Source organism: Nelusetta ayraudi, unplaced genomic scaffold (genome assembly GCF_046127955.1).
Source record: "Nelusetta ayraudi isolate G7.1 ecotype Tasmania unplaced genomic scaffold, CSIRO-AGI_Nayr_v1 ptg000068l, whole genome shotgun sequence".
Lineage (NCBI taxonomy): Eukaryota > Metazoa > Chordata > Actinopteri > Tetraodontiformes > Monacanthidae > Nelusetta > Nelusetta ayraudi.
Genome location: NW_027466118.1, coordinates 1,540,248 through 1,559,192, shown reverse-complemented (window position 1 = coordinate 1,559,192; position 18,945 = coordinate 1,540,248). Strand labels below are relative to the sequence as shown.

Below are 18,945 nucleotides of genomic sequence, written 5' to 3'. Positions count from 1 at the left end.
GACGACACGCACACATAAACACACACGCACACACACAGCATTCCTTATTGCGGGTGGCAGTACACAGCTCTGCTCTAATCCCGGTGGTTTGGTTCCATCTCTCCGCCCAACGTCTTATTATCAATACATCAATACAGGGACTACACACTGTGACAGCCAATCTCCATCCCCCGTACTCGGCGAGAAGTCACTCCTAGAGCTCGAAAGCGCTGAAGGTCCAAGTCAACGCCCCCCAACCCTCGGCTGAAGGATTTATCCCCCGGAGCTCCGCCCACTGGCGCGGATGAGGTATGGAGACGTGGGGGCCACAGGAGTCTGCTGATGGTGCAGACCTCAACTTAAGGTTGCAAGCCATGGAACGTGTGTGTCGGCGCACTGCCGATGTTTTGAGGCATTAGAAGGCAGAGTTTAGTGTTGCGACTCGCAAGATAAGGCGGGATCCAGAATAACGCCGAGGTCGTTTGCCTCAAAAGAGGGGGAGATCCAACCCTTCTTAACATACGCGTCCCACACTGGTTCCATATGATACAATTCATGACTCAATTCCGATGGAATATAGGTTTCGTCACTTGAAGTGCGAGTCAGACACCGAGAAGCTAAAAAATAGAAAAAAATAAACACTCTGAAATGGTAATGACAAAATACCCACAAACAAAAAATCTGAACATTTATTTGAAGGCAACTTCAATGTGCAAGTGGTGGCACAAATGTACATGTTAGCATTTAGCTTTACAAAGAAACTGCATCAATTCGCTCTGGTTGCCAGCTTAGGCTACAGCCTGTTACAGCAAGGCTATCGCTGGCTGGGACTGGCTAGGACTGGCTAGCTCTGGTTGGGATTGCATTGTATCCATGTCCAATCTTCAATGGAGAAACAGTTACCGTTCAGCTTCTCTCAGTCTCATACTCCTCACTTACTGGTGGACCGACTGACGGCGCTTCAAAGAGGCAACTCTGGCGTCTTACCTGAGAAGTGTCGCAAAAAAGGAAAAGAAAGGAAAAGAAATCCCCCTCGAAGAGGAAGGGACTGCTTTTTTTTTTTTTTTTTTAAATTAATCTATAAAAAAAAATAAAAAGCCGGAACAGCTGAAAACGAGAGACGCGCCAGCTCTGAATGAAATCATCTCGCCGCCTCACGCTGAGCCCGGCTTTAAAGGGCCCAATGGCGTGGGTTCAAACGGGAAATCCATTCTTTGGCTCGCAAATCAAAAACGGGGCCGTCGTTCCGTTGATGTGTCACCTCCCTCCGGGGGACGTGGCGCCGTCACTTTTAGAACACCGAGTCATTTTCTCCGCTGTCAAAGCGGCGCGCTAACCGAGCTCCGCTCACCGCCTCGACCTGTCAGCGTACAATTCTGATGCTGAAACGTCCTTGCGTGTGTGCCTGTGTGTGTGTGTGTGTGTGTGTGTGCGGAAAGAAACACACACTCACGCACACTTAGGCGTTGAATGGATATCCCTTTGGTTCATTCATTAGCATGTGTGCGTGTACGTGATCTGTTCGGGTCCAGTCAGCGGCGCCCCAGCAAGGAGGTCATGACAGAGGTTAGCGCTGCATTAGCGACTGTCAGAGGCGGAACAGAAGAGTGCGAGCCACCAGGTCAGCCTTCCCTTCGTCCCTCATTGACACACACACGCTGACTTTGATGCTCACACACACACACACACACACACGGCGGCGCTCCGTGAAAGTCTACGGCGTTCTGTCAAGGATGAGAGCCAGCAGGCCGTGACACACGCAGGATGCGGTGTCTGGGACAGGTGGATGTGTCCAGTCTGTTTTTTTTGGGGGTTTTTTTGCATGTCTGCGCACACATGCATGAGACAATGTTTGCATATGACAGAGACTGCCTGACCTCTCGGAAGGCAAACACTTTGCCCTTGCCCAGCATCCGAGTTTGAGAAAAGAAAAAGAAAGGAAGAAGAAAGTTCTGCACTTCTCTTTTTGTTAGCTACTGATTTGGCTTTTTCCTACTCGTCGCTCAGAATCCAATAGACTCGCACAGCGGAATCTCTTCCTGAGCCTCGGCAGCATCAGCATCCGGTTCTAAAAAGTTTGACTTGGCAGAAAACGTCTCATTACTTTCTGCCTTTGTTTTTTAAACGGTTCGGATTCTCACTCACAAAAAAAAATCCCGAGGATCCGAGACGGGTCTGTTGTTCTGCAGCGTGAAAGTCGATGATTCTTTGCTTGTGTGTGTGTGTGTGTGTGTGTGTGTGTGTGTGTGTGTGTCTGTCTGTCTCTTCGGTTTACCTCGTCCGAAAGTTGGGGATAATTACAGGAGTTAAAGAGGCCGACCATCGCAGCAGATTAACGACATCTCGCCGGGCTGAACTCCTGCACTCGCTTTCATCTCCTCAAACGGCAGCGGAAGAGAAGGCGAGTTACGCAACTCCCACCTTGGGGACCCGGCCGACTTTCCAACCCCAACTTCTGTGTGCGTCTCTGCGTGTCTGAGGCCGTCTGCTCGTCTTCTGCCATTTGATGTGGCTGTTTGAAGGCGCCGTGCAGCCAGCCAGAGGAGGATGTGCCTGTTGTTCGCCGCTCGCGCCACTTTTCTTTCCTTTTTTTTTTTTTTTTTTTTGCGCCGCTCCCTCGGGGGAGGGGAAGGAGTTTCAAAGCGTGGCAAAGTTGGACCTTTCCGGGGCTTCTACATTTAACACTTCCTCAAATCGCAGTGCCAAGGTGCCTGGATGGCTTCTGTTCCGCTATTCTCTTTCATCGTCCCTTCTAAACAGCCGGCTTTCATTAGCGAGGCTGAGCGAGATCTGGCCCCCAGCCCCCTCCACACACTCCCCACTCCACTGTCATTTAGTTAAGGATCTGCCCGCAGAAGGAACAAACATCTGCTTCTCTTGCATTTTACTGAACAACAAGGACAATTTAGACAGCGGTGCGATTGTTTTTTTTTTTTATGTATGTGATGGTATTAGTGTCACACTTAATCTGCAATGCAGTATCAGAAAAGGGGTTTTCTCTCTTGAACACACAAATTGACCCTTTGGTTAATGAAGTCTGCAGCAAACTACCACAGAGGATAAACACACAGGGAAAAACTCCCGCAGCTAAACATGTTACACTCCCACTTTGTTCAGACATATATTTGTGATAAATCACATTAAAATTCACCCTTGTCTCCGAGGGCCATTTTTGCACAGCCACCCACAATAACACACATGCTCCCATCTGCATGTGCATAGTTCCATCCAGATAATGGTCTGCACCACACATCAAGTACAAGAAATTAGTTTTGTTACTTTTTCTCTTTGACAATAAACCAAATAAAGTCATTTGCATATGATTGTGTCAGATGCTGCTACAGCTTTTGAAAAACAACATTCTCCGAAAAATGCAATATTTGAGGTGTGAAATTTTAAGGGTCTCACCACCTGTGGTTTGCTATTGCTGGGAAGTTATTTTTGCATTTTTTTTTTTTATACACGACTTGTTTACTGTAAAAGTGTGCGGCTTTTCCACAATCCAAAGCAAAGAAAGCAACACAATAAGGGGCCCTGTGGTGAGCTGACACCTTTTTAACTCACTACCTGACAATTATTCACAAATTACTCACAATAATGCGGGCAAACGCGTTTTCTAGGAATGTCAGCTTTTATATGCTGCAGGAGAGCTGCTCGGAAGCTACTCGCTGATGTTTTAATAAATTATTAACTTGTTTTCATCATTTCCACCCTGCTGGTTTTTCTGTGCAGTATTTCAGAGATAGAAAAAGATGTGCTGCCCCGATGGCTGCGCTGCCTTGTTTTATTTACGCTGCCTTTATTGAAGTTACACACACACAAAAAAAAAAGTGTTTCAAAAAAGGAAAAATGAACAAGCTGCAAACAATGCACGTTTTAATTGAAGTGTCATTTACGGGAAGGTGCCCTGCCGGCCTGTGTGATCCTTTAAGAACGAGATGGCAGCAGCAGCGGCAGCAGCAGCAGCAGTCTTTATGGGCAGGATGACCAAAATAACTTATTGTGCCATCAACGAGCTGAAGCTTCAATTTATGTTCATCATTTTTCCTTCAACAGCTCTGCACTCGCAACATACTCTTCCAGTTGTTCATGAACAATAAATGGCTTGTTAACGTTGCAATAAATATGTGCATTTTCTTACGATCTTCAAATTTGCCTTTAACATTTCAGGCACTCTTTCAGAAAGGCTCATGATCAGATTGCAGTGCCCCGGTGTCAAAGGTCAAGACACCTTTGACCTTTTTCAGCCATTTCTATTCCGACAAAAGATCAAGGGTTCCTTTACTAACCATAATAGAAATTCAGACAAATGTCTCAAAGGATAAAATGATAAAGTGGTGACATTTTGGATTCAGCCAAAGGTCATCTGCACTGTGATGTCATGGTTTTCTACAAAAAAAAAGAAACACCTTTTATGTCATTACTGGAAAATGTAACTCTTGATCCGGAGGGCAGATAGTGATCTTACTTCACATTAAGACAGATACTTATTCAGTGGTGAGAATTCTTCACATTCAACTGGCAGGTTACAAATGGAACATCCATCTTTGAATCACTGTTGTATACTGATGGACGCTGGAACCTCATTATTTTGTTGGAGAATTTATGCACCGATAATAAAGACTGTTCCCTGTATCATCATCATCATCATCATCATCATCGACCATTATTTTACTATATCGAGAGACTCATAGAATATCTAAAACATGTCAGATTAATGTTAAAATAAAATATCATATTTTGATTTGCAATTTATATTTAATTCTTTGCACTACAAATATTGGCATGAAATGCTTGTGGGGAAAATGCATGTATTTGTGAATCTGTGGCATTTGAGATTTTTTTATTTTTGAAACCAACCAAACCCAAAATATTATTACAAGTGATATTATCTGGAAACATCTGATTTTAACCAGGATGGAACAGTGCACGCGCAGAAGGGAGCATAAGGGCTGATGTGGGTGACTGGACAAAAACAAATGGCACTTGAGAGACTTGAGAGGGATCAATTAATAAATGCCATGCATCATAAAATGATGATGATTTATGACATCCCAGTTAACCACATATTGCTTGCTGTGACATCAGAGGAAATCTCTCAACATAAATGGCATGTATCTACACTAATGCCCTCCTTGCTCTGCATAAATGATGAAATGCGTATGCAATGCAAGCGAGACAAGCAAAAAAATAAAATAAAATAAAATAAATATGTAAATAAAGCCATGAATTAGAAACTTTAGCAGTTGATGTGGTTTTGTGTGAAGGACAGACGTTTGACATCTTAAGCGTAACCCAGTAACTTTCCCCCCCCAAGAGTGCATCCTCTCCTGTCATTTCCACTGGACACGGCCCCACCCCAGACGTGCCACTAGCTGTCACCGCCGGCCCCTGAAAGTCTCCTAATCTGCCGTTCTGCGTTCGGGACATGGCATATGGTGTTTGTCTTTCAGTGAGTAAACTGTGCCAGTCAGGACAGCGCTCAGCGGGGGGGATGACTTCTGCGGTTTCTCTCCCTGGGCGACTGCCATTCCCAACTTCATCTCGACGTCGCCGCTGATCCGCACCGCAGATAAATTGCTTAGTGCCGCTCGTTAGCAGATCAACACGCTCGCAGGTCAAGGTGTTAATGAGAGGAACTTAGCATTTTCCGCTGAGCCTGATAAAGTCCAGGTGCAGGGTGAGGAGGCAAAAGGTGGCCAAGTGGAGATGTTCTCTTGCTACCTGCGCGCTCCCAAAGGCCTGTTCCCCTTTTCATCTCTAAGCACCAGCTGCTGCTGCTCTGCTGCTGCTGCTGCACTCCAGCCTCAAACACAGGTAAGCAAGTTCCTCTCCATTCCCTTAAGACTGAATTCCCCCCTCCTTCCTTGTTTTTAAAAATATAATTTATGTGTATAATAACCACAGATGAGTTGCATGGATGGGATCTATAATTCAACCAATCTCAGGTGCCAAGGAGCCTGGCACGCAGCCAAGAGGGATAGAGGGAGTGCCGGGGCCAGTCTGTCAGTGCTGCGATGCCTGCACTGGCAGACAGGCGCATTGTTCAGGACGTTAAAATGATTCATTTTCAATCCAATCATCGGCAGCACACCATAAGATGTCCACAAAAGGTCTATATAGTTTCTTAACGACTGCTAAATATGTTTTTCACCTTGAAATTGGAGCTGAAGTGTCAACCCCCGGGAGAACATCCATCACAAATAGGATTTGACTAATGGGAATTCCGTAGTCTTGGACGGATCAGACCCCCGGTCTTGAGTACTTTTGCTGATGATGCCAAGAAGTGAGGTGTGAGACTGACCTTGAGGCTGCTTGCACGCCAGGTTGAGAAAACTGGGGCGCTCACTCAGACTCGCAGCAGCCCTGAGAAAATAAAAGCTCACTGGGGAGATACAAGCGGAGCAAAATAAAATCAATTTTCAATTTACCTCAATGGGGAGGGTAAGAAATAACAAAACACGCCTTGGCGGGCAGATTCTTTTTATACGGCGGCTTGTTAACGTGATCTCGGTCTGAGATAAAGCTATTTGCTCCTTTCGTCAATGTAGAACTATAATGTTCCACTGTACAATGTGTTAGTAGTAATTAATCCTTGGTTAATATGAATATTCCACTTTGCCTGTTCAGATTTATTGAGTGGTTTAAAAAAAAAAAGAAAGGAAGGAAGAAATCTGAGATTTGGGTCAAATAACATCCAGCAAGTTTGTGGACTTTCTTTTTTGCCTTTGAATAAAAGAGAATCATACACCTGTAAAAACAGAAATGAATAGTTGAGTTTTCTGCTCACCTCAAAGCCATCTGTCTTCAAGCTATTACACTCTAGAACAGACATGGGCAAACTACGGCCAGGGGGCCATATGCAGCCCATAAAACTTTCCAATCCGGCCCGCCGAACTTAAAGAAATGCTTTTAATAGTAAGTCATAAAATAGCTGTATTTCATCCATTTTTTTTTTCCAGTGTTTTAAGAGTCATTTTCAATAAAAAGCTAAATACAGTTGGGCTAAGACAGCAATTTTATTTGAACGCTTTTGATTATTATTTAATTGACATTAAAGTAAAATAAGTTTCTGTCAAATTTTAGAACCCATTATGGCTTACGAGTCAAAAAAAAAAATGCCCACCAATGCTCTAAAATTATGAATCTATGGACTCTCTTGGCTGGTATGATTATATGAATGAAAGAAATCTTCCAAAGGTGTTGAAGTTTCAAGTGTATATATAGTTCGGTCCTGTTATGCGATCCTTTCATCGTAAAGTACTCATAAAGCATTATTAACTGAGGTGGAAACAGGGGTGACATACAAACACAACAGAAATCTAGTTAATTAGACGCTGACTGTCTCTTACTATTTGCGTTCCCTCCAGGAGTTCCTTCGTCTATGGCCAGATTATGGGCAGCATCTGTGCTGCTGCTCCTGCTGCTCTGTACTCACGGCGGCTCACCGGCACCCACACAGCACCTGTGTGGCTCCCACCTGGTGGACGCCCTCTACTTTGTATGTGGAGAAAGAGGCTTTTTCTCCAGTCCGAGCCGCCACCACCACCGCAAGCGGGACCTGGAGCATCTGCTCGGTAAGACTGACACAAGAACTATGACGGAAAGGTTCGGAATGCTGTGTTTTTGTTTTCCCCGCGCACGACTCGCACCGTCACGTTCGTAAGGCAGCCGGTAAGGACAATTCAGTCTGAGACTGAGAGCATTCATTCATTCATTTTCCATACCCGCTTAGTCCCAGTTTCGTAAATTCGGGTTGGAATAATAAAAATAAATGAAATGCTGAGAAGAAATGGTCATTATTCCCTGTTCAATTATATTTCTCTGTGAGGACATTTCCGTTGGAGGAAAAGTGATTTATAGATTACCTTTTGATTTATTCAGTAATAGTTTGTAAACATCAAAGAGAAGTAGACAAAGAGGACCGCAAATATGCATTTGTGTGGCAGGGTAATGTGAACAAAGAAGACATTGAGATGGTGAGCTCACTGTTTTTATTGCAGAACAAATACAAAACAATATATGTATTTGAATATGGCCTGCCAGCGGTGGCCAGTGCTTTTATAGGTACTTTAGTCAGCGCAGGTGCTGATACATTTGCCTTTCCATCGCTTTTCCACCAACCAAGTGTTTCTTCATTCTCCTAGTGCAAATGTGTATGCTGCTAAACCTACCACGCTCTCTGTCTAAACACTTTTAATGAGCTTGTTATTATGAATCTTTTTATTTTTTGAAAGTTCCTAATCATAGCTTACAAAAAGAAGCAATCAAGATAATCTAATTTTAGCAACACAACGCGACCAAGTTTCAGAGAGGAAAAAAAAATATTTTCATACTGGCTGTCTTGCTTGTCTTTGACCTAAAGTTTTGCTAATGAGGCAAACAATCAGTTGAAATCAGTGTATTTCAGGGAACATCATTTGATAGAGAACAAAAACATGCTTGTTGTCAACGACAACCCTTTTTGATGTGCGAAGACCGCATAGTTCATTGGCAAGCTCAGGGGAGAGAGGGTGAGCAAATGAGCGATCCTATCTGAAGTCCGACCGAAAGATGATACAATTTTACCCACTGCACCTTTAATGAAGTTCTAATCTGGTCCTTACTGATGGTGGGGGTTCTGTCAGGAACAGCATGGCACTGCCCCGAGACCCCAGGCTCTCCGTACATCTCTGACTGCAGCGTTCAGATGCTTCCTAATGAGAATGCCAATTTAGAGTCCCGATGGTGGGAAAAATAAATAAATGTTGAGACAGCCTGCTGAGAAACTTCCAACCCAAACGAAATCTATGTATCCGTCCCATACATCATTAATGTGCAGAGCCCATCTCGGGCCTCTTTTGAATTCAGCACTGTGGACAAGCTTTCGTTTTTGTTGCTTTTGAACATCGACAATCTGACAAATTCGATGCTCGCAAATCTCCCCCGAAATCCCCGAATTCCTTATCAAGTAATTCCCATCGCACACTGTCAGAAGATCGGCCTTTAACTATCAGAAGTTTCAAAGTGAACTTTGGAGTGGCAAAGACACTGGTCGTCTGTGGAGCTCCTCCTCCCGAGAGACTAACGAAGCTAAATGGATTGGGGAGATCAGATTACCGAACCATTAAGTCTCCATTAAAGAGCCACCAGTCCGAGGGGGTAGTTGGAGGATTTTGTGGTCTGCACACCAGCAGGCATGGATTTAACCTGAGGCTGTTGTAAACTTTCTCCCACTTCAAAAGGGTTCCTGTCCAAGAGGAGCCGACAGGAGCAGCAACAGCAGGGGCAGCGGCACTGGGAGGCTCCGCCCAGCCGTGATGAGCCCAAGGTCAAGAGAGGCATTGTGGAGCAGTGCTGCCACAAGCCGTGCAGCGTCTACCACCTGGAGGGATACTGCGACTGACTGCTCCCTTCCCCACTCATAGCTTGTATAAAAAAAAAAAAAAAAAAAAAGTCAATTTCTGCCTCAATACTTGCTATGTCTTATCAACTGGAGGAAATAAAGCTTCATGACCCATAACCCCATGGCTCCTCTCTGCAAAGATGTTGAAGTTTCTCCTCTTTTATAACCGGGTACACACTGTCGAGGCTGCAGCTTGTAATAGTGATTTTTGCTCCAACGCAACGCAACGCTCCAAGTCCTGGAGTGCACCCTACTGGCCGAGGACGAGCATTGGCCAACAGGCTCCGGGTGAAGGGAAAAGAGCAGCGCCGCGAGCTCAAACACAACGAGGGAGGTCAGCAAGTCTCTCTCCGTGTGTTTAAAACAAGACTTTATTTGTTTATTCACAAAGATGCAAGATGCACACTCTCTCAGGGTTCTGCTGCTCTAAGAAGCTTCTAGGAAGTTAGACAGACAATGGAAGTTGTTGCTTTAAAAATTAAAAAAGCCTCAGTTAGTTTCGTTTTTTGTTTTTTTTAAAGTGGGCAGCTGGTAAATGGCTGTCAGTTGTGGCTTGGCGGCGGAGCTCCATTATGCAAGAAAATTACCTGAACAAGGGAAGTGAATAAGAATTAGCCAAAATGTGAGCCATGCAAAACCCAAAACCCTGACCTTCAGAAGGTTGCGGTGGTCCTCGGTTCTCACCTTCTCTAAGAGCCTCGTTTGCTTCATTCTCCTTGTTCTCCTTGTTCTCCTTGTTGTGCTGGAACGCTTTGCTGGGATCAAACCTGCGACAAGAAGCTCCGGGAAGCTTTGACTTCAGCTGATCCAAATCACTCTTCTGCCTGTTCACCAGGGACCGTAGCTGTGATATCTCCTACAAAACACAGACACAGTGGGAAAGAGGGAGAAAGTGAAAAAAAGAAAAAGAAAAAGGGTGGGATAAGAGAGACGGGTCGTTGAGCCAAAGTAAGAAAAAACCCTGTGTGGTGCAGTACAGTGCGGAAAGCAGACGAGCTCATGTATGCGTCACCTGTTTCAAGGCATTGTTCTCGTCTTTCAACTTCATCACATGCTTGATCTTCTGCTTCTGGTTCTGGTGGCCCAGCAGGTGCGCATAAGCGTTGGACAACTTGTTCAGCTCGTCCTGGCTGGCCCCGTTCTCGTTGAGCAGCGCATTGCGCTCTGCTGCGAATGCGTTGAGCTGTTCCTGGAAGCATAGACACAGACCATGTGACCAGTGAGTGCGTTTTAATATATTATCCAGTCTGCTTTAAGTGATGCACTCAGGAGCACCGGGTCGGCCACCCGGGGCTGCAGCCTGATGAGAATGCCTATTTTCTTTGTCTTCTCCATATACTAACATTAGTTTAAAAGCACTAAAATGAGGGCAGCATTACGTAGACTCACACAGAAGCATTTTCATTCAGAAAACACTTGTGTTTACAAACATGACTGGATGTGCAGGGCTAGGACCAGGATATAAATTGAAAGAGATTTAAAAAATAAAAATAGTTTTTGTTTACTCTTTCCGCCTGCACAAAATGATCAGTCTGGAGTGACTGAAAAGTCAGGCTGAATATTAATATGGGGGTGTACACCTGATCAGTTATGATAATGATATGATATAATGACAATAATGCTTCTCATCACCTGCTAATGATGATTGGTGGGGATATGAATAAAAATACCAGGGACATTACAATCAACTTGTGAATAGTGCTATTTTTGTGTTGTGCTGGGTGTTCTTTAGTCAACTGACTGATTAATCTGATACATTTTAACACAACATTGTTTTATATATGGTAATCGAAAAATTCATTTGAAAATCCCTGGATCAGCTGTGAGACTAACTGGTGAGAATGTCCCATCAAAGTTAAGAACAAATTTAAAAAAATAAAATACCGTTTATCCAAGGTGAATTTTTTTATTGATTATAATTCAATTTTTTTTGTCACGTTACATCCAGATTACCATCGCTCATATGAATTACCTGTCGCAGATGAAGAGTATCTTAATATCAACCAAAAGAAAAACATCTGGCAAATGAATGAAAAAATAAAACAATACTGTAATCAAGTCACCGGAACATTTTTTTTCTTTTTTTTTAAAAGATTGATTCCTAATTCGGTTATTTTTGTGTCATGAATAAATATGAACAGCTGCCGCCTGTGTCATTATTAGTGTTCCACTGATCATTCCGCTCGATCCACTGTAGTACGACAAACCAACATTTACTCTTCTGTCATTTCCACTGAACCAATTTAAGCGCACTCAATCAAAGGCCCGCTGCCACCTGTTCCTTCCGCCCATGAAGGACAAACCTCCATTTCTCACTCGGAACTCAGTTAGGAGCTCATTTAGTGTGCATGAGTGAACGCCGATGTGTAGTTTGTCGTCTCTACTCGGCAAAAAGTATCAATAATGTATTTTCCAAATGCACGCAACATAAACAGGGGTACATAATTGATTTGGTGTTTTGTTTATTTTAGCTTTAAAGGGATAGTTCAACATTCTAGAAAATTCACCTATTGTCTCCCTCTTTCAAAACTCCCCCCCCCCACACTGGGTGTTGAAAGAACAGTCACTGACTATTCCAGGGATGTTCCTACTCATGTGCCTGCAGGGATTATGACAATGGATAAATTTGGCAAAATGTTGAACAATCCCTTTAATGCTGCTTTTTAATCGCACAAAATATTACTACATAATCTTGCAAAAATGATGAAACCAAACAAAACTGGGTGGTAATAACTGACTGACCTGAAAAGGCTTGACTTTGGAAAACAGCTCCTCATACTGCTTCCTCCAGTGTCCCGTCTCTGCATTGTGGGAGCTTTCGGGGGAGAAATGTTCAATGAACACACATGAAAAGACCACAAACACACAAAAAGCACATCCAGAAACAAACCGTCCTCACTTTTTCTCCTGCGCCTCGCTGACTTTCCTCTGCAGCTCCTGCCGCTGCTCCTCCACCTCCCACTGCAGAGTGACCTTCTCCTGGGTCAGCACCTGCACCTGCTCCTGCAGGGCCAGTCCGTCCTGCTGGTGCTCCTCCAACTCGCGCAGCAAGTCCTCCGTCCTCTCCGTCAGGAGGTCCAACTGGGCGCAGAGGCTCGAGTCCCTCTGCTCCACCTCGTCCAGGCGGCACTGAAGCTGACTTCGGTCCTCCTCCGCCGAACTCAGCCGACTCTCCGCGGCCAGCCGGGCTTCGTCCTTCAGTTCTATCTGGGAGTGGAGACTCATCACCGTCTCTGCCCTCACCTTCTCTTTTTCTTGTTGGAGCTGCTCTATAATTTTATCTTTTTCTTCTTTGACCTCACTGAGCAGCGTGCGGAACCTCTCCTCTTCATTTCGAAGCCGATCTTTAATTTGCGCCGTCTCGTCAGCGCGTCGGCCTAGAGCGTCTTCCTTCTCTGTTATCTGCTGCTGGAGCCGAGTGGTCGTGGCCTCCATGGCTTTCATCTGCTGCTCTTTTTTTGCAAGGCAAGACTGCACCTCCAGCAGTAGTCTATTAGATGACACACGCACAAAAAACGTGAGTGTAGGAAATCACAGAGCATAGAGATCACTTCAGCACAAATTGCCGAGAACAAACCTGGAAGTCTCCTCCTTCACCGGGGCTTCGGCAGAACGTCTCTCCTGGTGTTCCTTTAATTCCTCGTTCAACCGCTTAATTTCCTCCTGCTTCTCTTGAAGCGCTTTTCGCGTCTCCTCTGCCATGTGCAGCCTCGTCCTCGCCAAATCTGCCTCCAGTGCTTCCCGTCTCCCCTCTGCTCCCGTCAGAGCCTCCTTGGCGCTGACGAGAAGAGAAAAACGGGCCGAGTTTAAAGCTAAAAACTGGCAACTCGCGGATCAAAACCGGCGTTCCCGGAATACTTCTAAGGATCGCTGACAGCGGAAAGCTCACCTCTCCAGCTCGGCAGCGAGCGCAGTCGCCTGGCTCAGTGCGTTTGCGTGCGCCTCCTTGACTTCCTCCATGGCTGCCAGGTGCTCGTCTTTCAAAGACACCACATCACTGCTTTTACTGGATAAAAAGCAAAAGAACAGTCAGGGGCTTTTTTTTTTTTTTTTTTTAGATACAAGTATCACTTTCATATTATAACTTTATATAATTGGAAATAACAAAATAGCACTTTGGTCACTGTGCTCTCACCTCTCCAGCTGAGCCCTGGTGTCACCCAGCTGGATCTCCAACTCCTTGTACTCCTCCAGCAGCTTCTGCAGGGCCTCCGGACTTCCCGTGGCCACGCCTGGCCCACGCTGCACCATGTCCTCCAGGAGGCCTTGTTCCCCCAACACCTCCTCGATCTCCTGCCTCACCCGCCTCTGGTGCTCCTGGTACTCCTCCCTCTCCTGCTCCAGCAGCACGCACAGGGACTTCACCAGCGCCTGCAGGACAGTTGAGGACAGTCAGCTTTATTTTATTTTTTTTCTTGCTTTAAGGCAATTCTACTCACGGAGAGAGAGAGCGATGGTTCAGTTGGAAAAATGTAAAAGTCGCCAATTTCTCTGCTCACCCAATCACGACAGAGGCTCCTGAGCCACATAACCACTCTCAAGTTTCACAGAGAGAAAATGAAAGTAGCCAAGTAAGGGGATAAAAAACAAGCATACTTCCCATTTGATGGTAAAGTTTCTGGAAGTTGCAGCAGTAAAACATGTCTTATAACACTGACATACAGGTTGTATTGTGGTTCTCTTTTTCTCTCCATATGGTACAGGTCATGGTTGTAACATAATAACAGTAACATAATATATAATCTATACAACGCCACTTGAAAAGTAATCTCTTGTACTTTGCCTCGGACACTTGCATCTCTGAGAACATCTGTTTATCCATTTTTCATTTAGATTTTTCAGTCTCTTTAAATATTCAATGTCTAAATACAATGATTTTATAAGTCACATTGGAAAAAAACAAATTGACCGGTCTCCTGTGCCTTTGTATTACACCACACAAATCAGTACACAGACACTGCATGGTTTTGTTCGGTTGCTGTTTTATTCCCGCAGTCCTTGACATTTGTCTTCAGCGTCAGAGTCACCCACGTGTGTAGGTGGTTTGAAAAAATAATATTCTAAAAGCAACAAACCATTTGAGAAAAAAAAAAGCTCACCTTCTCCTTTGTCAGCTCTTCGCTCAGATCACTGACTTGCTGCGTGAGCTCGGTCTGGCTCTTCTTGTCCTCTCTGGTCACCTCCTTCAGGGTGGTGAGCTCCGCCTTCAGCTCCTCCACCCTCATTAGCCCCTCCTCCTGGGTCTTGCCTGAAATCCCCCCCAAAAAAACCAACACATTCATTGCGTGCCCGCCCGTTACTCTTCCACCATTGCCGCCTTTTTTTTTTGCCGAACGTACTTCTCTCCTCCTCAGAAAACAAACACCTCTGCTCCAGGTGCGCCACTCGCTCGTCAAGCTCCTTCTCCGTCCTCCGGAGGACCTCCCTCAGCCGTGCGAGCTCCAGCTCCTGCTGCCGAGTCGTTGTCTGAAGGTCTTCGGCCTGCTGCTCGACCAGCTCCAGCTGCTCCTCCATGTCGCTCATCTGCGCTCGCGACGACCTGAGCTGCGACTCCTTGTCCTCCAACTTGTTCTCCACCTCGGCAGAAGCATCTTTGATTGCCTGCAGTTCTCTGCTGCGCTCCAAAGCCTCTTCCTCTTTTTGTCTCAGTGCCTCTTGTGCGCTCTGGAGCTCAGCGATGCGACCCTCTAGCTCACTCTGTAGTTGCCTGTACAAAAGTCAATGATGAGTGTCACGGCACAAAAAAAATATCAGCACGACAGCTTTCGTCATCGGGACCATGAGGGATTTTCTTACTTTAACTTCTCCACCTGTGAGACAGTAGAACGGCTCTCCTTTGCCTTCTCTCTGAGATTCAATTGAAGCTCCTGCAAAGACACAAGTTGGTCATAAGAAATATTTTTTGTTGTGGGAAAAAAACCAAAAAAAACCAAAAACAATATCAAGTATTCATTTTTGTCATTTATTTCCACAGTGCACAATTCTACTGCTTACATTACAAACGTCTTCAAATTTCTGCTAAATACACTCTGTAGATCTGGGCATTCAGAGAGCTGACTGTGTTGGAATTTTATGTATGAGCATTATTAATCAGAGTTGTCCTGATACAAATTTTTGGGTTTATTTGAACTCATTGATTTAAGGCAGTCATTACACATAAAATGTGGAGTAAAGCGCATGAAAGACAATGTTTATGGAGTTGTGATGTGATTTTTTTGGGTTTTTTTTTTTGTTTTTTTTTTAAATGCTTTAATCTTTAATCCAACCTCAGATGGTTTAATCTTCATAATCAAAACTTTGCCGTTTTAAAATGGCGTGAGAGTCAATGATGAGGAAAAAGACTGAGAGAAAAGGTGTCCAACGTGTAAAAAAATAAAAAATAAAAAGGCATTACTGATACCTGGATCCGGTCATTAGCAGTGTCCAAGTAACCCTGCATGGCTTTCAGCTCTTCTCTCAGCTCTGTATGGCAGCAAGACGTTTTGGAAGTTAGAGCTCAAACCACAACCTGACTGAAACTGAACCGGCAGACGTTAATTATGGCACATAAAGAGTAAAAACCCTGATGTGGGACAAATGGCTCTTAAAACAAATGTGACTCTCCTCTCTCAGGACATTGACCCCATTACATACAAACTAAATATAAAGAGTGTGGAAACCAGCAGACAAGGGCTTGATTATCTTTGCAATTCATTAACTTTCTTCTGACCTTGGATTTTTGTCTGAGCATTCTCCATCTCTTTATTCTGTGTTTGGCTGACTTGATTGAGATCATCTGCAAAAACAAATTATCATTAATAATAAAAAATAATAATGATGATGAAAAGCCACAGCGAAAACACACAAACACACTTCAGCAGACAAGTGTTCTCTTCTAATCTTACCCAATTCTTTATTTCTGCCTTTAAGTGCAGTTACTGTTGTCCTCATAGACTCAAGGTCGGTCTCAAGTGCTTTTAGTCTAGCCTCAGAGTTAATCTGCTGGACTTTTATTTCCTAGACACAAACACAATTATATATTAAAGGATATACAATTTTATGTATAAAATAACTCTATACAACATTCAGACTAGAATATTAAAAAATATACCTTGTTTTTCACATCCAAAGTGTTCCTGGCCTCCATCAACTCCATAGTGAGAGAATTAATTCTTTTTTTGGTCATGTCAGCAGAAACCTAAAACAAACAAAGATTCTAGAATCTGCTACCTATTTTTCCACGGTATGTAAAACATGGAAATGTTGTTAATGCGCTGGAGCAGACCTTGCTTTTAAGGAAGTCGTTGATCTTTTTGAGCTCGACACACTGTCTCTCGAGGGTGGTAGCAGTGGAAACAGAGCTCGTCTTCTCCCGGACAGCGGCAAGCAGCTTGGCCTCCACCTTCTTGAACTCTTCCTCCAGTGCCAGCAGGCGACGATCCTGCTCACCTCGCTGCTGAACCAGGGACCTTATCTGGAAGAAGGCAAAACAAACCAGTAGGCTGAATGTGACATTTGTTCATTTACTTATTTATTCTTAAGGGGAAAATCCAAGATTAATCAACAAGTTTAAGAAGCAAAATTAAGAGTGATTTCTTTTTTTTTTTAATGTAAAAACTTTATATAGTACTAAAAATTCAGGATAATTGCAACAATCAAGCAATAACCAAATTGTGTAAATTTAAGTTGGTGTGTAGCGTGTTGCATTACTTATAAACTGTTATTTTTGCAATTGGACTCTTCCTCGATTACACAGAAGATTTTTCCACCTTACATGTCTTACATGTCAGGCACACTGTCCAAAAATTGTTTAGCATCATTTTCATTATCATCCTATAGGGCAGTCCCTCATTGAAATGAAAGCTCACCTCCTTCTCCAGAAGTTTCTGTTGTTTCTGGGCAGGAGTCATGCCTTTCTCCTTCTTAGAGCTGTACCCTTCAACCTATTGCACAGCACACAAAAAGGAGGTTTGAAGACACAAAGTGGAAGGCTGGAAATGCGGATTCCGGAGTGTTTTTCGTTGCTGGAATAAATGAAAACGTACGAGCACATCCACCGACATGGTCCTGCGCACGGGTGAGGCGAGGACACTGCGGGAGGGCGACGGTAGGGGCGGCATGGCTCCTGGAAGAGGAGAAGATTATGATGGGCGCCAGAAGGTTTGATTCTATATACACTGTGGTTCCCCCGCCGCCCAACAATTAATCCCATTACTTCTGTGTGGTCCCAGTTACCCACCTGCCTTAGCATTTCTGAACCGATCAGACTTTTCAAAGGAGGCAGGTCCCTTTAGGTCCTCTGGTTTTATCTCATAGGACCCCGGTGGGGGTGCACAACCTTCGATGGAAAACGGCACACACACAACATACATTTGAATTTCGTGCAAATGGATGGCGTACACTTGGCTATGATAACCTTAGCTTAGCAGGAGCAACGACCAGGCTGTCAACCAAGAAATATCTCGGCGTGTGCTACAAGTGTTACTTGTTCTACTAGCTAAAACTGTCAAGAGCATCTTACCGACGGTATCGTTGAACCTTTTCAACGGCGCCCTCGAAAAAGACATTTCTAATGTTACTCTGTTACTATGAACCTTCAAGAAGGCTGCAGCGCAGCGCCCGAACGTCACAACAATAAATGCGTCGCCGCTGAAATTTTAAACTAACGCTCAGAGTATGTTTACGTAGTCCTGGCCAATAGGCGCCAAGTGATTTTGTGACGTCACACACATCGACCCGCTGTTTGATTTTGAAACGCCCTTTTCAAGGTACGGTGGCCGTGAAATGCCAAACAGAACAGAAAAACGCGAACGGCAAAAAATACGACATAAAATAATTAGACAATTACATCTGGAACACGTAACTCTACATTTACACAGAGAAAAAAAAAAAAGAAAATCATGCAATACCAAACCTCTTTTTCAGTTAAACGTTTTTAATTTCATGGAAATACAACAGAATTCCAAATCCTTTCAAGGAACATTGTTGTACATGTTATATTCTTTTCTCTTTTTTTACTTCAAAACATGGTCACTTGTACAACAATATCATAAACAAAGCCTCATGTCACAAATGGAGCCATTGATGACAATAAATTACACTTGCCATGCTATAGTTTTGAGATGATACATTGGTACCTCCATTTTTTTTTTTTTTTTTTACTAGATTAACCTTTAAATGAATACGCTGAATAAATAGGATTAAAAAAAAAAGACAGGAGTTACAAAACAAAATTTGTTCATTCAAAACAGCAGAAAAAGTTCACAGGGTCATTTGAGGAGGGTTATTACTTAATAATGCATTTGTTTTTCCTTTCATATGAAAAAAATAGGGACAATTTTTGCATATTTTAATAACACTGAACCTAAAGCAACAGTCCAACAATAGTAAATACTGTCTATACTTAAGAAATTGCCCTTAAATTAATAACAGATATATCAGATCCGATTTTCCACTTCCTTCACGTGAAAAGAAATTCACAGGTCTGCAACCGACGTCATCAGTTCACACTCAAAACAGGTTAATCTCGAACAGAACTGTCTTCACACCACCATGAGAGTATGTTCTCTTTGTTGTTCTTTTGTCAATGTTTTTTTTAATCA

The 18,945-nt window shown here is 43.8% G+C and overlaps 2 protein-coding genes across 3 annotated transcripts; one reads left to right on the top strand and one right to left on the bottom strand.

Annotated features, from left to right (window-relative positions):
- The first annotated feature begins 7,172 nt into the window (after positions 1 to 7,172).
- On the top strand, positions 7,173 to 9,481 carry LOC142898558 (insulin-like). The gene is made up of 2 exons (XM_076041535.1): positions 7,173 to 7,556; positions 9,204 to 9,481. The coding sequence occupies exons 1-2, from the start codon at positions 7,364 to 7,366 to the stop codon at positions 9,362 to 9,364; spliced, it is 354 nt and encodes a 117-aa protein (XP_075897650.1). The 5' UTR covers positions 7,173 to 7,363; the 3' UTR covers positions 9,365 to 9,481.
- On the bottom strand, positions 9,254 to 18,020 carry hmmr (hyaluronan-mediated motility receptor (RHAMM)). Of its 2 annotated transcripts, none has more exons than XM_076041533.1 (20): positions 17,865 to 18,020; positions 17,583 to 17,681; positions 17,389 to 17,468; positions 17,212 to 17,286; positions 16,629 to 16,817; positions 16,455 to 16,541; positions 16,249 to 16,360; positions 16,074 to 16,139; positions 15,765 to 15,826; positions 15,161 to 15,231; positions 14,704 to 15,071; positions 14,464 to 14,612; positions 13,500 to 13,735; positions 13,254 to 13,370; positions 12,942 to 13,142; positions 12,264 to 12,854; positions 12,107 to 12,179; positions 10,377 to 10,553; positions 10,049 to 10,220; positions 9,254 to 9,386 (listed from the first exon to the last, which is right to left on the bottom strand). In XM_076041533.1, exons 1-20 carry the CDS (start codon positions 17,908 to 17,910, stop codon positions 9,337 to 9,339), a joined length of 3,021 nt encoding a protein of 1,006 aa, XP_075897648.1. In that variant the 5' UTR covers positions 17,911 to 18,020; the 3' UTR covers positions 9,254 to 9,336. The 2 variants fall into 2 exon arrangements, with proteins under 2 accessions (XP_075897648.1, XP_075897649.1); XM_076041534.1 differs by lacking the exon at positions 9,254 to 9,386 and adding an exon at positions 9,718 to 9,951.
- Between the last annotated feature and the right edge of the window lie 925 nt (positions 18,021 to 18,945).

Coding starts and splice junctions, on each gene's coding strand:
- LOC142898558 (XM_076041535.1), top strand. CDS start 7,364: ATGGCCAGATTATGGGCAGCATCTGTGCTGCTGCTCCTGCTGCTCTGT. Junction 7,557..9,203: donor GGACCTGGAGCATCTGCTCG/GTAAGACTGACA, acceptor CCACTTCAAAAG/GGTTCCTGTCCAAGAGGAGC.
- hmmr (XM_076041533.1), bottom strand. CDS start 17,910: ATGTCTTTTTCGAGGGCGCCGTTGAAAAGGTTCAACGATACCGTCG. Junction 15,827..16,073: donor TGCTCAGACAAAAATCCAAG/GTCAGAAGAAAG, acceptor GCTGCCATACAG/AGCTGAGAGAAGAGCTGAAA. Junction 12,855..12,941: donor GTGAAGGAGGAGACTTCCAG/GTTTGTTCTCGG, acceptor GTCATCTAATAG/ACTACTGCTGGAGGTGCAGT.